At 45.1% G+C, this 17306-nt stretch overlaps 1 protein-coding gene across 1 annotated transcript; it reads right to left on the bottom strand.

Annotated features, from left to right (window-relative positions):
* Positions 1-1016: 1016 nt before the first annotated feature.
* On the bottom strand, positions 1017-10105 carry LOC307137940 (uncharacterized protein). Its single transcript, XM_079835975.1, has 2 exons — positions 7380-10105; positions 1017-2309 (listed from the first exon to the last, which is right to left on the bottom strand). Exons 1-2 carry the CDS (start codon positions 7402-7404, stop codon positions 1348-1350), a joined length of 987 nt encoding a protein of 328 aa, XP_079692101.1. The 5' UTR covers positions 7405-10105; the 3' UTR covers positions 1017-1347.
* Positions 10106-17306: the final 7201 nt, after the last annotated feature.

The following is a 17306-nucleotide window of genomic DNA, read 5'->3' as shown; positions in this document are numbered from 1 at the left end:
TAAACAAGCGCTGACCGCCGCTGACTCACTGGAGCTCACAACTCCGAAAACACCAGATAAAATGTTAAAATAGGCACTCTTCTTATAAATAAACCACAGATTTGAGCTTTAAACAACTACATTATCGACTGAAAAAGTCTTAAAACTACGTTTTGTCACACATTAACAGTAATTTTAACACAAAAAGACGTGTAAAAACAGCCCATGTCAGCCATTTCTCAACGAGACGAACATGTAAAGAGAGTAAACTCCAAATGTTCAAGCATCCAAATTTGCGCGAATAGCGTGATTTATTCACGCCACATAAGTTCTTCATAAGGCTGAAACGCGGGCTAGTGAGAGATTGCCTGTTTGTCACGATGACGTCTAAAGTCCCCGCCAAAGGATGTAGTCCCTTTTAGCAACTTGTTAGCAACCACCGTTTTTAAGACACAATAAAGTTTTTAAAAATCACAAGCAGGTTTTAACTAATGTGTTTTATGTCAGATCAAAACGTGAAAATATTTAGAGGCTTTGTTAACCACAGACCTTATTTCAGGCGATTTAGCAAAAACCCATTCAAAAAACCCATAGACTTTAGGGCGAGGGAACTGGAAGGGCTAAAATGCTAACTCACTTAACGAACGTAACATCTAGGCACAGGAACAGTTTGTTCCCACAGGCCATTTCCCTCTTGAACAGTTAAATAAACCCCCCCCCCCCCCCCCCGCTCCTCTAAAGTGCAATACTCTGACTGTTTAGTGCTATCTTCTAAACTCAGGAGAATATTTATATTTATATATTCATACTACTCAAATACTGTAAATATGTTAATAATCTGTAAATGTTTAGTCTGACTAAACGTAACTGTGACCTTATATTTTTTATACTATTTTTCATATTTTTATTCTTAGAATTTGTATTACTATGTTCTTGTTGTGTTTGTTTTGTATATGTGCACTGGAAGCTACAGCACCAAGAAAAATTCCTTGTGTATGCAAGCACACTTGGCAATAAAGCTCTTTCTGATTCTGATTCTGATTGATTGTGAGTTCATTTTTTCATTGTCACACAAGTCGAGTTCCTTTTTATTCACTTATTAGTCTCAACATGTACAGAGCATTTCTTGCAAATGCAGAACAAAGATTCAAATGCAACAATCTTTATATTTGTGCTCAAGCTCAATTAATGAAAACTCCTCAAAGAAAAAAAAAACATCTCTTCATTAATCACATTTTACAGCAACAATAGTTTCATTTACTATTACTGACCCTGCCAAAATGTCCTTGACAAATGATCAAACTTCACTATTAATGTTAGAAAATTACCTTTAGATTAATTAAACAAACTCTGATCATGAACATTTGCTCATTTAGGAAACTTCAGGCAATGCTTATTCTCATGAGTCAGTAGATTAGTTGATCGGGTGAATCTCTTCCCACAGTGTGAGCACTTGTACGGTTTCTCTCCAGTGTGAATTCTCTGGTGTCGTTTTAAGACCTTTGATGAACTGATGGTCTTCCCACAGTCAAAGCACATATAAGGTCTCACACCAGTATGAATGCGCTCATGCTCTTTTAAATGTTCCAGTCGTGAAAAATTCTTTCCACAAAAGGAGCAAACGTGAGGCTTCACACCAGAATGAACTGTAAGGTGTCTTCTTAAGTCTGATGCAGCAGCAAATATTTTCTCACACTGATCACAGCTGAATGATCTCACTCCAGAGTGACGGTGCAGATGATCATCGAGAGTGCTCTTTCGAGTGAAACTCTTTCCACACTGAGAGCATGAGAACGGTTTCTCTCCAGTGTGAATTCTCTGGTGTTGTTTTAATTCGCTGGATGAACTGAAGGTCTTCTCACAATCAAAGCACATATAAGGTCTCACACCAGTATGAATGCGCTCATGCCCTTTTAAACATTCCAGTCGTGAAAAACTCTTTCCACAAAAAGAACAAATGTGAGGCTTCACACCAGAATGAACTGTAAGGTGTCTTCTTAAGTCTGATGCCGCAACAAATGTTTTCTCACACTGATCACAGCTGAATGATCTCACTCCAGAGTGACGGCGCAGATGATCATCGAGAGAGCTCTTTCGAGTGAAACTCTTTCCACACTGAGAGCATGAGAACGGTTTCTCTCCAGTGTGAATCCTCATGTGCATATTTAAGTTTTGTTTATATGTGACACTCTTTCCACACTGAGTGCAGGTGTAAGTCTTTCGAGCTCGTTCCTGTGTGAAACTCTTTGTCTTTGAAGCGACTGTGTTTCCATCTTCATTTGTGAGATGATGAGGTTTCTGCTGTTTGTCTTCATTCACTTCCACAGGGTCTAAAATCGACATATTCAATAAAAGAAGAACAAATGAGAAACAAAAAGAAAATCTCAAAACAAAAAGGTTCAATCTCAATCTAGCACAAATCCAGTCTAATCTAAACACACGTTTGAGCTGTTTTAACTGAAAGCAACTTGCACTGACACACTGCATCTTGAAATATGTCACTGCCACTGTTTAGTCTCAAGATGTTCACCAGTAATGTTTTTAAAACATATTTATAAAATTTAAATGTCTTAATTGAACTCAGGTCTAATCCTGGCTTAATCTAAGCCCTGTCTGTGAAACCAGGCCTAATGGTGCGTTCACACCGGACGCAAATGACGCGAATAAATCGTGCTATTTGCGCGAAGTTGGATGCTTGAACATTTTGAGTTTACTCGCTTCATTCATGCGTGACATTCACTTCACAACAGATGTCAATTTGCGTCATGGGAGGGGCTTCTGCCAGCGGCTCGTCTCGTTGAGAAATGGCTGACATGGGCTGTGTTTACACGTCTTTTTTGTTAAAATTCTACTGTTAATGTGTGACAAAATGTAGTTTTAAGACTTTTTCAGGCGATAATGTAGTTGTTTAAAGCTCAAATCTGTGGTTTATTTATAAAAAGAGCGCCTATTTGGACATTTTATCTGGGGTTTTCGGAGTTGTGAGCTCCAGTGGATCAGCGGCGCTCAGCGCTCAATAACCCCGGAGAGAGCAGACTTTCCTCTGCCAGTCCTTCTGCCGTCTGCCGCTGGCTCTGATGTCTCTGTGGTGTCTCGAGCTATAATTCGTCTTGTGTAGATGTAACGGGCGATCTTTGGTCTCATGGATCTATAATTTGTTCCCTGGCAAATCGTTTAGGCTGAGGGCAAAGTGAAGTTTCATAACTTTTTTATTTTTAGGCTATTTAACTTTACGTTACCGTTGTAGCCGACTAGCGCTGACTTTGAATGTTTGACTGAATTGTTTGCTTTATTTCATGTATAGCTTATTATACCTTTTACTTATACTTTTGTATTATTGATCATACATAAACTTGCATTTAACAAAAAGAGACTGGGTTGTGTGTCATGTAATTTAATGTTATCACAGTGATAATCATATGCACTCTTGTCTGAACCAGATATTAATATATGATTGATATAAACCAGTTCCCCTTCGAGGGAACTCGCACTGCGTCATCGAGTGAAGACACTCAGGGAACGCCCCCCAGTGTAGCGCATCTAAAGCCTGAATGAAATCAATCCAATCCTGATTGGTGCTGCATCATGACGTAGTAGATGATGGAATAACCGGAAAATACAAAGGGACGCTGACACACAAACACATTAGCTTTTTTGCTCTTCAGCGAAGCGCTTTGTGTCAATATTGTCTGTCTATTTGGTGTTGTTTGTCCCATATATCAGTCAGAAAAGAAATATATACATATAAAGAGATGGCTAGCGAGCAGCAATTTAAAAGGTGTGTGCACCCGTGTCCGCGATTCCTTGCGGGCTCGGACACACCAGCTGTGTGTTCAATGCCTGGGCGTGCAGGACGCTAGCGCGGCTCCTCTTCCCCGTCCTCGCCTGACGTTCTCCAGCCCCGTGAGGAAGCCCGCGAAGCGGCTTCTTCCCGTGGGGCAGAGGACACGATGCTTCAGCTGTCTGGCTCCGATGAGTCAGGCGCTTTAAGCATTGAGGCGGGTGATGTGGAGCTTGAACTCTCGCTTCACTCACCCGCTCAAGAGGAGCAAGTGGAGGTTTTGACCCGCGCTGTGGCCAAATTAAGAATTGACTGGCCACAAGAAGAGACTGAAATCCAGCCATCCAGTAAGCTGGATGAACGGTTCTATAAGCGCCGGTCTCAACTTCCACGCTGGGGCCTTCCGTTTTGTGCAAGTCTTGGGTTAAACCTTACTCAGCCAGACTCTCCAACCCCCCAGTGCTTGATTTTGGTAACGTGCTGGAGTGGCTGAGCAAGGTTATGGGACTATGCCTAGGTGCTTGGGGCTGAGACTCAACACAAAGAAGAGTGTGTTGACGCCCTCCCAGAGAACCACGTTCCTTGGAGTCGTATGGGACTCCACGACGATGCGGGCACAAACGTCTCCCGCACGCGTGGAGTCCATACTGGCGATGGTCTCCAGAGTGAAGCTAGGCCACAGCCTCACTGTGAAGCAGTTTCAGAGACTGCTGGGGCTCATGGCAGCAGGGTCCAACGTGATACCTTTTGGCCTTCTACACATGAGACCCCTACAGTGGTGGCTGAGAGCCAAGGGGTTTTCCCCGAGGGGGAATCCGTTCTGTATGATCAGGGTAACGTGCAGATCTCTTCGTTCCCTCATCATATGGAGGAAACCTTGGTACCTGTCCCAGGTGCTGGGAGCATCATGTTGCCGGAAAACCGTTTCAACAGACACCTCCCTCACTGGTTGGGGCGCGGTCATGGACGGCCGCTTTGCACAAGGTCTGTGGGAGACCCGGCATGCTTCCTGGAACAACTGCCTGGAAATGCTGGCGGTCTACAAGGCTCTGAGGAGCTTTTTCCCAGACCTCCGCGGCCACCATGTCCTGATACGCTCAGACAACACTTCAGTAGTCACGTATCTGAATCATCAGGGGGGTCTGAGGTCGCGCCCTCTATGCAGACTGGCACACCAGATCCTTCTGTGGTCCTAGGGGAAACTGTTGTCTCTCAAAGCGTTGTATGTCCCCGGGGACCAAAATCAGAGAGCAGTCGTCCTGTCGAGGCAGGGGCTGAGGCCCGGGGAGTGGCGACTTCACCCAGAGGTGGTGGAGGCCATGTGCGAGAGATTCGGCCCAGTGGAAGTGGATCTATTTGCGTTTCGAGAGACGTCCCACTGTCCACTGTGGTTCTCTCTCAGGCATCCAGCCCCGTTAGGGGCCAACCCATGTATGGTTCTCGGACATTGTAGCACTGCTAGACGGCCCTCCGTGGAAGGTCCCTCTGAGGAGGGATCTGCACTCGCAGGCAGGGGCGGAGCTGTGGAACCTCTGGGTCTGACCCCTGAGGGGGCTCGGTACCTAGAGGCTGGCCTGTCAGCAGGTGTGGTCAAGACCCTACTCAGCTCCAGGGCTCCTTCCATCAGGAGACTGTACAGGCTTAAGTGGAATGTGTTTTCCACTTGGTGTAAAGAGTGTGAGGTGGACCCAGTTAACTGCCAGTGGCTTCAGTGCTGGAGTTCCTCCAAGATCGTTTCTCCGCCGGTCTTACCCCGTCCACGCTTAAGGTGTATGTGGCTGCCAATGGGTCTTTCCACTCGCCTGTAGGAGATGGGCCTTTGGGGAAGCACCATCTGGTTGTACGGTTCCTCCGTGGGGTTCAGAGGATGAGGCCTGCGGCTCGCTCCAGAGTCCCAACCTGGGACCTGGCGGTGGAACTCGAAGGGTTTGCCGAGGCCCCCTTCGAGCCACTGGAGTCTGCTGAGGCAAAGAACCTGACCCTTAAGGTGGCCTTTCTCCTTGCTATCACCTCTCTGAGGAGAGTGGGGGCTCTCCAGGCCTTGGCTGTTACGCCAACTTGCCTGGAGTTTGCCCCCGGCGGAGTTAAGGCCATCTTACATCTTAGGCCGGGCTATGTGCCCAAAGTGCCATCAAATGTGGCACGGTCAGTGGTTCTTCAGGCCTTCCATCCTCCACCTCACCTGATGGCAGAAGAGGGAAGACTTCACCTGCTCTCCCTGGTCAGAGCCCTAAGAATTTACTTGGAGAAGTCTTCCCAGTGGAGAAAGTCAGACCAGTTGTTGGTGTGCTTTGGTTCACCCAAGAAGGGGCTGCCTGCATCCAAATAGACAATCAGCAATTGGATTGTCCAGACTATAGCCGCGGCTTATCAGGTACTGTGAGGGGCTCATTCCACCAGGGGCATGGCCTCCTCGGTGGCCCTTCTTTCTGGAGTCTCGCTTCAGAAGATTTGCGAGACGGCCGGGTGGGCCACCCTGCACACCTTCATAAGATTTTACAGTCTGCAACTCCCGGCAACGCCTGGCGCCAGAGTGCTCGCGTCCTAAGTGTGCCTGGTCTCCCAGCTTCAGACTAGGACGAGCGTGATTACGCTGTGGCATAGTGGGTAGTTCGTTCCCAGAGTGTCGTCACTCGATCACGCAGTGTGAGTTCCCTCGAAGGGGAACGTCTCGGGTTACGACTGTAACCCTTGTTCCCCGAGAAGGGAACGAGACACTGCGTCTCGTTGCCACACCTATCACGGGTAGAGCGCTCGCTTCATCGCAAATTAGCTAATGTGTTTGTGTGTCAGCGTCCCTTTGTATCTTCCAGTTATGCCGTCATCTACTACGTCATGACGCAGCACCAATCAGGATTGGATTGAATTCATTCATGCTTAAGAGGCGCTATTATGCTGGGGGGTGTTCCCTGAGTGTCGTCACTCGACTACACAGTGTCTCGTTCCCTTCTCGGGGAACAGGGGTTACAGTCGTAACCTGAGACCATTTTCTCCTCATTGTTGTCACTACTAGAGCAAGCTCCGGATTGGTTAACGCAGCGCAAATATCCGCCAAAGTTCATATTTTTCAACTTACGCAAATCGCGCAGCAGAATGTCTATTTGCATCTTTGCATTGACTTAACATGTAAATTTCTAGCGCGAAACATTTCATTCGTGTCCGGTGTGAACGCACCATAACAGTTTACAGGCGGAAGAAAATTAATGTCACAGTTGCAATAACTCAGGACATTAAAGAGACCTTTCTACTGACTCTGAGAAACCCCAGGAGAAAGATGCCCTGGGTCTCTGATCGCCTGTGTGAACATGCCATAGTCCTGCTGCAGGAGGCATGAGGACTGCAGATGTGAACAGAGCAATAAACAGCCTTGTCTGTAATGGAAGACACCAAAGACAGCGCTACAGCGAGACAGCACATAATGACTGCTACTTACTGACAGCTGCTTTTGATATTGATGTCTGTGAAATTTGTTCAGTTTATGTCTCAGAATCTTTTTATGTTCATACAAATATTTACATTTATTTAGAAATTTGCTGGGGAAAAGCAGTTGAAAGTTGTGGGACGTTTCTTTTTTTGTTGAGTTTAGGATCTAGTTTTAGATGTATTGTGAAACACCAACCTTGTGATTCTTCTTCAAACTCCATCTTTACAGTCAGTAGTTTCTCCTGGAGTAATTCCTCCTGCTTGATTCTTCTTCTCCTGTGGGAAGATGGGAATATATTGTTATTATTATTAATATAATATTACTCAGGTGCAGATGATCTACTCTAATAAGTCTCCAGAGAGGCCTAGTGAGGCCCACTGTCTGATAGCGGGCTTTCAGGGAGGCCTGGTGAGGCCTACTACCTGCCCATAACTCATGCAAGCTGCGAAGTGGCTGAAGCCCGAGAACATGCCTCCAAGGGAGGCCTGGTGAGGTCTGCAACCTCACGACAGGTCTTCAGGGAGGCCTAGTGAGGCCTACTGCCCGATACCGGGTCTTAAGGGAGGCCTGATGAGGCCTACTACCTGCCAATAGCTCATGTTAACTGCCAAGTGACTGAAGCCCAGGAGTGTGCTCTCAGTGCTCTCCTGCTACCCAATGGCAAACCTTCAGTGGGCCTGGTGAGGCCTACTACCTGATAGTCTCACATGCCTGCTGCCAGAGGCATCCTGGTCCCCGGGCTCACCCCTAGGGAGGGTCCAGGAACTCACATCCAGGGGAGGCCTGGTGAGGCCTACTACCCGATAACGAGCTTATAGGGAGGCCTGAAGGGGCCTGCTACCTGCTAGCAATCCATGCTGACTGTCACGGCAACTGGCGACCGAGAGCCCACCTTCAGGGAGGCCTGGTGGGCCTACTACCTTATAGCAGGCCTGCAGGGACGGCTTCCTGGTGGCAGGCATGAAAAACTGGCTGCTATAACCCTGGACTGACAGTAGCTTCTCTGCTGGCTGACAAAAATAACATCCAACTTTGAGTCCATCGAGGGCTTATTCTCCCAAACTGTCAGTAGTTGTCAGGAAAACACTGTAACGCCTCAATTGGCGGCTTTTTTTCACCTGTCAATAACCAATTTCGTCTCCGTCACGGAAAACATAGAAGATGACAGCACAATCGAGTAAAATGTTGATGACATTTAATAAAACATTTCAAATAAAATAAAAACATCCTTTTCACTTTAAAATAATGGTCCAGATCACTAGTAGTTCCTGTATAGTGACTAGGTAACCCTTGAGTAACTAGTGATGCATTTTATGAATTTATTCAGAGTAAAATAGATGATTGATTACGTCTCAGACACACAATAATGTTCTTTATAATTTGTCAGTTAGTTAATAGTTATTAATGAGGCTAATCTCATTCAGTAAGTATTGATTACTTAACAAGGTACTATCTCCACTTTTTACTTCCTGCTTCGCTACTGTTTGGACGCTCTTGCTTACTGCTCAGCGCTTTGCTCTATCGCTTCTATATTTTATCTCATAATTTCAACTTCAGCTAATCAGCACAGTGCTCAAATGACAAAGCTTGACTCCAATGATAAAATTAGAAACTCTGGTGACTGGATTACTAAACAAAAAGCGGAATATTTCAACCGACCAGCCTCCCACTGCCTTCAGCTTACATTCCGGAGAAGGGAAAACACAGCTGCCTACATTCAAAAGGATAAGAAAATGCCTCTTCTAGAATCTACTTGCTGCACAAAATGCCACAGACTTTTACAAAGGATTGCAGTTCTTGAAACAAAGTTATTTGCGGAACCATCCAACCAGACGAATCACACAGCAGAGCTTCATCATGAACGCCCTCTGCACACTGCCGGTGAGTCCCATAAATGTAGTGCTACTCAACAGCTAGAGAAACAAGTAACTGATCAACACACTAATCGATGGCACAAACAGGGAGCAAGACCCAAAGGCACTCGAGACATCAGATTGTCACGAGCATCCAGAGGTGGAAAGTAACAAATTACATTTACTCGCGTTACTGTAATTGAGTAGTTTTTCTGTGTACTTCTACTTTTTTAAGTAGTTTTAAAAATCTGTAATTTTACTTTTACTTAAGTATGTTTTGTTTTAAGTATTGTACTTCGCTACATTTTAAACCACATCCGTTACTGAATAAAAATAAATAAATAATACGAAAGTGGGGAAAAAGCGATCCGGAAACGACTGCATTGAATTGAAGGGCGGGAGAACGCGCAAAAATCACAAAAAGATGGAGACGGACAAGACATGTCAGTGATGCAGATCCAGCTGAAAGCGAAACGCCGTTGTGAACCACTAGTTAGTATGGGAATACTTTGGATATAGAAAAAAAATAACGTGGTGTTGTCCTGGAGGATAGGCTATCAAAGTTACAAAAAATGTTGATGCAAATGAGGAAACGCATAGAACATGTTCGGGAACATGCCTCTGTGTAGATAAAGGTATGTTTTTAACTTAAGGCAGAGTGATTTCTGTGATGCAGAGGGAATCCCGGAATCTAGTCACGACAATTAATTTACAGTATAAAGCAGATATCACGTAAAACAAGTAAACTGATGGATGAATGAATACATCGACGGTAGAGCAGTACAATAAATCAAATCGCGACATGGTCTGTGAATATTAAAGCTCAAAACACTGCTATATAAATAAATGATCTGCTTGTTCTGTCTCTGTGATGAGCAGCGCCGTTTCGTCTACTACATACTCAAGTACGCGATGCTCGTGGTGTTTTAACGTCTCCCAAACCATATTTGGACATGAACATTTTAAAAACCAGTCAAATACACTCTGAAACAGGTTTTCACAGAAGCAGCTCTTTACTAAAACCCATCAAAATAAACTTTTTGAAAATCTGTTTTGCAGCACTTTGCCAAAAAAATAAAAGGATAAAAGTTTGTTACATTTTATTTAATTACCACCGTTTTGGTCATATATTTGTATAAAAATCATAGAAAGAAAAAATTCATAGGATTCTTAAACATTTTAATAAGTTAATGATAAAAATAAGTTGTTAATCTAATTCATAACTTGATTAGACATGTTTTATTGAAATTTTCATAAACAAAACAAATGGTTTCAAGTTTGTTATAATAAAGCATTTGTTCAATCAACCAAAAAAAAAAACTTTTTCATTCATTTAACGCCAATTTAACTGGTGATAATAATAACCATAATTTAATAATACAGTTTATTTATTAAATAATTGTTTAATACCGTGATGCTGTGAAACTCTGATGTTTTCATATCGTGAAAATCTCATTCTACCACAACCATTTTGTGGTACATTTTAAATTAACTACTTTTTACTTTTACTTGAGTACATTTTTAGACCGGTACTTTTACTTGTACTTAAGTAAAATTTCATTGAAGTAATAGTACTTTTACTTTTATGAGTGTCTGCAGAGCAGTCAGGAGGGGTGGAGGTTTAGCTGCTCTATTTAAAGGTGTCTATCAATGTAAGCAAGTATCATTTGGTGACTATTTGTCTCTAGAAAATCTGGGCATTGTGCTAAAAGGTGTTCCACGCATCCTGCTTATCATTATTTACAGGCCTCCAAAATATTCTCCAGCCTTTATTGAGGACTTTACAGAGCTGTTATCATCAATCTCATCTGAGTATGACTGCTTTGCTATTGCTGGGGATTTTAACATTCACATTGACAATGCTGAATCCAGTACAACAAAAGATCTCATGACTGTTCTTAACACTTTTGATTTGACACAACATGTACACGGACCAACACATGATCGTGGACACACTCTAGATTTACTTACAGTATCAGTAAGGGTCTAAACATTTCATCGATAGTTATTAAGGATGTGGCACTGTCTGATCATTTCTGTATTTTCTTTGATATATCAATCTCTCCTGCCATTGAAACTAGATCTGTCTCTGTCAAAAAGCGATGCTTAAATGAGAACACTAGTGTGCTGTTTATGAAGGATATATCTCTGACACAAAGCATATCTGCAGACTCTGTTGATTTTCTCTTTGACTCTTAACTCAAAAGTTAAGAGTGTAATTGATGATATTGCTCATTTGAAAGTCAGAAAAAAAGAGTGGCAAACAAAATGCACCTTGGAGAAACTCAACAGCAGTGCAATTAATGAAAAGACAATGCAGGAAATCTGAATGCATGTGGCGAAAGACAAAACTTGTCGTCCATTATAGCATCTATAAAGACAGTCTCCGTGCTTTCAATGTGGAACTAGGCAAAGCTAGACAGACCTTCTTTTCAAATATTATAAACAGAAACATAAACAACACGCGCACTCTTTTTGCTACTGTTGAGAGACTAACAAACCCCCCGAGTCACATTCCCAATGAAATGCTCTCAGACAGCAAATGCAGTGAGTTTGCTTCCTTCTTCTCCGAGAAAATCAATAATATCAGAAATGTGATCAGCACATCATTGAGTTGCTCTGGGGTGAATCAGATCAGACCACAACCTCAGAAAGTTACCATGACTGATTTCGAAGCAATTGATGGTAAACTTTTAGAAAAAAATGGTACAGCACCTTAAAACATCAACCTGAGCCCTTGACACACTCCCCACTTCTTTTTTCAAAAGTGAGCTTAACTGTTTAGAAGCAGATCTCCTAGAAGTGGTAAATGCCTCACTTCTTTCTGGGACTTTTCCAAACTCCCTTAAAACCGCAGTAATTAAGCCTCTCCTGAAAAAGAGAAACCTGGATAACTCCATATTAAGCAACTACAGACCAATCTCAAATCTTCCTTTCATAGGCAAGATCATTGAAAGAGTTGTTTTCAGTCAGCTGAACAAATTCTTGAGCTCAAACGGATACTTTAACAATTTTCAATCTGGTTTCGACCGCATCACAGCACAGAGACAGCGCTCATAAAGATAATAAATGATATTCGCCTCAATACAGATACAGGCAAAACATCAATTCTGGTACTACTCGACCTCAGTGCTGCATTTGACACTGTTGACCACAACATACTTCTTGACAGGCTAGAAAACTGGGTCGGGCTTTCTGGAATGGTCCTTAAATGGTTCAGGTCATACTTAGAAGGGAGAGGTTATTATGTGAGTATAGGTGACCATAAGTCTGAGTGGATATCCATGACATGTGGAGTCCCACAAGGGTCAATTCTTGCACCACTCCTATTCAACCTATACATGCTCCCACTGAGCCAAATAATGAAAAATAACAAAATGGCTTACCACAGCTATGCTGATGACACCCAGATCTACTTAGCCCTATCACCTCATGACTACAGCCCCATTGACTCTCTATGTAAATGCATTGATGAAGTTAACAGTTGGATGTGCCAAAACTTTCTTCAGTTAAACAAAGACAAAACTGAAATCACTACATTTGGAAACAAAGATGAAATTCTCAAGGTGAACGCATATCTTGAGGTTAAAGGGCTAATAACAAAAAAGCAAGTCAGGAATCTGGGTGTGATTTTAGAGTCAGACCTGAGTGTCAGTAGTCATGTCAAAGCAATAACTAAATCAGCTTACTATCATCTTAAAAATATATCAAGAATTAGATGCTGTGTTTCCAGGCAAGACTTAGAGAAACTCGTTCATGCTTTTATCACCAGTAGGGTGGACTATTGTAATGGTCTTCTCACCGGCCTTCCCAAAAAGCCCATTAGACAGCTGCAGCTCATACAGAACGCAGAGCAGAACATATGACCATATCACACCAGTCCTCAGATCTTTACACTGGCCTCCAGTTACATTTAGGATCGATTTTAAAGTACTATTACTTGTATATAAATCACTCAATGACCAAGGACCTAAATACATTGCAGATATGCTGATTAAGTAAAACCAACAGATCACTCAGATCATCAGGATCAAGTCAATTAGAAATACCAAGAGTTCACTCAAAGCAAGGAGAGTCTGCTTTTAGCTATTATGCCAGCCGTAGCTGGTGTGCTCCAACAGAATCCAGACTCAAAACATCTGTGCACATCTGTCCAGACTCAAAACACATCTGTTTTTCTGTGCATTTACTGAATGAGCACTGTGCCATTGTACGTCCGACTGATTGGACCTTATCTTATGCATTTACTGAATGAGCTCTCTGCTTTGTCCGAACTGCTTGCACTTTAATCATGTGTTTCAATTTAACCCTGTTTTTATTTTTTGTTTTAATTATACTTTTTATTTTTGTATTTTTTTTATTTTGTTAAGGCAGTCTGGGTGGTCCCAGACGATCCAGACGATCCGTTTAGATCTGCTCTGACTGATAGATCTGTATAGCCTTGGTGTCAGGATGGTAAAAGAGGAACCAGTTGCGGGAATAACTGTTTATTGAATGACAAAAGCAGACAAAATCAAGAACACAGAGAAAAAGTCCATGGTCAGAAGGGGAAACCGGGATGATGCCAGCCAGGTACAAGGGAGTTCTATGTCGACCCAACAGGGGGCGTTGGAGAAAGGATTCTCAGAGGGAATGGCAGAGCAGGCCCTAGCTGCAACACTGGAGAAATGAGTGCAATCCAAAGACAATGAAGTAGGCGAGTTCACAGATGATCACCTGGTGACGTAAAGTCACAATGGCAGGGGGGAGAGAGAGAGAGAGAGAGAGAGAGAGAGAGAGAGAGAGAGAGATGAGTAAACCTGAAGAGTGGAGGTTGGGTCCTGGCAGTGGATGCTGAAATCCTTTGTGGTAGGCAGGAGCAAAAAGAAAAGGGGAAAAACAAATGAAAACTAGCCAGACGGGAGCTCAACTAGTTTAGGAAAACAGGGAAAAATAAAGAAAATAAAGAAATAACCAAAACTGAAGAAAGTAGACAGGAACTAAAGACTAGACTAAGACTCAAGACTAAAACTTTTGCAGAAGAGCTAAGTCTCAGAGACCATAGACAAGAGCCAGATAACTCAGCAGAGCTTCGATCTGGCACAGGACAGAAAACAAGAGGGGAATATAAAGGGTGGCAAACAAACAAAAACAGGTGTGAGCTATAATGAGATAAGGTAACAAGAGGGGTGGAGTAACAATAGACAGAGCACATGGCAACACAAATAACCAAGTGGACCAGACAAACACAAACAAGCCTAAAACAGATCAGACCGGCACCCTGACAGTACCCCCCACTCCAGGAGCGACCCCGGACGCTCCAGGTATGGAAGAGGCCCGTCGACGTTGGAAGTCCTCGATCAAGGAGTGGTCCAAGATGTCCCGAGACGCAACCAGCATCTCCTCAGGACCGTACCCCTCCCAGTCCACCAAGTACTGGTATCCTCTACCACGCTTCCTAGCGTCCAGCAGCCTCCTAACGGTAAACACAGGAGAACCGTCAACAAGACGGGGGGAGGGGGGCAAGGACCAGACATACCAGGGTTCAAAGGGGAAGAAATGACAGGCTTGACTCGAGACACATGAAAGACTGGGTGGACACAAGCAAAGACAGAAGGGAGCCTGAGCCGCACTGCTGCAGGACTTAATACTTTGGTAATGCGGTATGGCCCTAAGAACCTGGGTGCCAATTTGCGTGCTGGCACTTTAAGGGGCAGGTCCTTAGTGGAAAGCCAAGCCCTCTGCCCACAGACATACTTGAGTGCAGGAGTCCGACAGCGATCTGCTGCCACCTTGGCACATCTCCCCGCCCGGATGAGCGCCTTCCTGGCTCTTTCCCAAGTGCGTCTGCATCGTTGGACAAAGGCCTGGGCGGAGGGGACAGCTGCATCAGGTTCCTGTGAAGCAAAAAGAGGAGGCTGATAACCAACAGAACTTTGGAAAGGAGACATACCAGTGGCTGCCACAGGGAGTGTATTGTGGGCGCACTCTGCCCAGGTAAGCTGCTGGCTCCAGGAGGCAGGATTGTGGGATGCCAGACAGCAGAGCATCCGCTCCAAATCTTGGTTAGCTCGCTCGGACTGCCCGTTTGGTCTGCGGATGGAATCCCGAAGTCAGACTTGCAGAAGCACCGATTTGACGACAGAACTCCTTCCAAAAATGGGAAACAAACTGGGGCCCCCTGTCAGAGACCACATCTTTGGGAAGACCATGAATCCTGAAGATGTGGCGGAGAAGTCCTGGGAGGAGGTCGATGGAACAGTCATAGGGTCTGTGGGGAGGAAGTGAGGCCGCTCTGGACTTGCTGAAGACCCCCCGAAGGTCGAGGTACTCGGCAGGGACACGTCAGATCCTTAGTCTCCTCCACCTGAAACACAGAAGAAGAAGAGCCAGCAGACGAAGCAACACCCAAGACAAAACTTGTGACAATAAGAGCTCCACGCCAACACAGAATTCTCGGCCCAACCCACGTGAGGTTCGTGCTTCACCAGCCATGGGTGCCCCAACACAATAGGTGTGCCAGGAGACTCAAGGAGGAAAAACGCAATCTCCTCACTGTGGTTGCCCGAGATAACTAAACTTACAGGGGAAGTAACATGGGTAACTTGAGTGAGGATGGTGCCGTTGAGAGCCCTGGCAGTGAGCTTCTTCTTGAGAGGGATGATAGGGACGCCCCACCGAGACACAAGGGATGCATCAATGAAATTTCCTTCGGCCCCGGAATCCACCAGAGCCGAACAAGGCCTTGAGAAAGGCCCCCACCTGATAAAGGCGGGTAGCTGGGTACGGAGCACAGGGGAATCAGAAAAAGGGGTGACGCTCACCAGTACTTCCCCGTCTACTGGCGAGCTCGGGCTTCTAAAGGACAGACCACAGCGAAATGCCCAGATTTGCCAAAATAGAAGCAGAGTCGCTGATTAAGCCGTCACTGCTTCTCCTCTGCCGCCAATCGAGTCCTCCCCACCTGCATAGGCTCCACCTCAGGGAGAGGCTCAGGACGCACAGCTTCGGAAACAGGATGAGGTGGATTCAGCCAAGAAGTGTGGGCCGTAACGCGTTGACGGCGTAGGCTGATGAGTGTCTCTACACGAGTGTCTCTACAGGCAGGTCATGGATGGCAATCTCGTCTTGAATCTCAGGGTTGAGCCCCTCCCTGAAAACATCCCATAAAGCCACTTCATTCCAGCTGCAGAGGGCTGCCAGTGTCCGGAACTGAATGGAAAAGTCAGTGACTGATGACTCCCCCTGCCTTAGTCTCACAAGCTGGCTGGCCGCCTCCTTCCCAGCGACTGAGCGGTTAAACACCTTGGTCATCTCCTGACGAAACAGCTCAAATGTGGCACAGTATGGTGCTTTCTTCTCCCAAACAGTAGTTCCCCACTCTCGGGCCTTCCCAGTGAGTAGGGTAATGACGAATGCCACCTTAGCAGCGTCTGTGGCAAAAGTGGTGGGTTTGAGAGCGAACGTGATGGCACACTGGGAGAGGAATGGGCGACATGACTTAGGATCCCCGTCATACGTAGGTGGTGTTGGCACTCTGGGTTCAGGAGCCGCTGGGGCAACAACTGGAACAGAAGCAGAGGCAGCTGCAGCTGCAGCGGAGCGAATACTGTCCTGGTCTCTCATCAATTCCCTGACCTGGGTGGTAAGTGTAGCTTTCCTGTAGCTCAAACAGTAGAGCATGGCGCTAGCAACGCCAAGGTGATGGGTTCGATTCCCAGGGAAAGCAAGAACTGACAAAATGTAAAAATGTGTACCTTGAATGCAATGTAAGTCGCTTTGGATAAAAGCGTCTGCCAAATGCATAAATGTAAATGTAAGTTCAACAAACTTGAGAGGTCATGGCCTCTACCTCTCTGGAAGTATCTGTGAGCCGTGTGGCATGCTGACCCAGCAGCACTCCCTGCTGGACGACGGCCGCCCGGATCTGGTCAGAACCCGCTGATTCCATGCTGGCCAGATCGAACTGTCAGGTTGGTAAAAGAGGAACCAGTTACGGGAATAACTGTTTATTGAATGACAAAAGCAGACAAAATCAGGAACACAGAGAAAGTCCATGGTCAGAAGGGGAAACAGGGATGATGCCAGCCAGGTACAAGGGAGTTCTATGTCGACCCAACAGGGGGCGTTGGAGAAAGGATTCTCAGAGGGAATGGCAGAGCAGGCCCAAGCTGCAACACTGGAGAAATGAGTGCAATGAAGTAGGCAAGTTCACAGATGATCACCTGGTGACGTAACGTCACAATGGCAGGGGGAAGAGAGAGAGATGAGTAAACCTGAAGGGTGGAGG

The sequence above is a fragment of the Gobio gobio genome, assembly GCF_949357685.1.
Source record: "Gobio gobio genome assembly, chromosome: 14".
NCBI lineage: Eukaryota > Metazoa > Chordata > Actinopteri > Cypriniformes > Gobionidae > Gobio > Gobio gobio.
Note: the sequence above shows the minus strand (reverse complement) of the source record. Positions and strands in the feature narration are given on the sequence as shown.

Coding starts and splice junctions, on each gene's coding strand:
- LOC307137940 (XM_079835975.1), bottom strand. CDS start 7,404: ATGGAGTTTGAAGAAGAATCACAAG. Junction 2,310..7,379: donor GTTTGAAGAAGAATCACAAG/GTTGGTGTTTCA, acceptor TGTCGATTTTAG/ACCCTGTGGAAGTGAATGAA.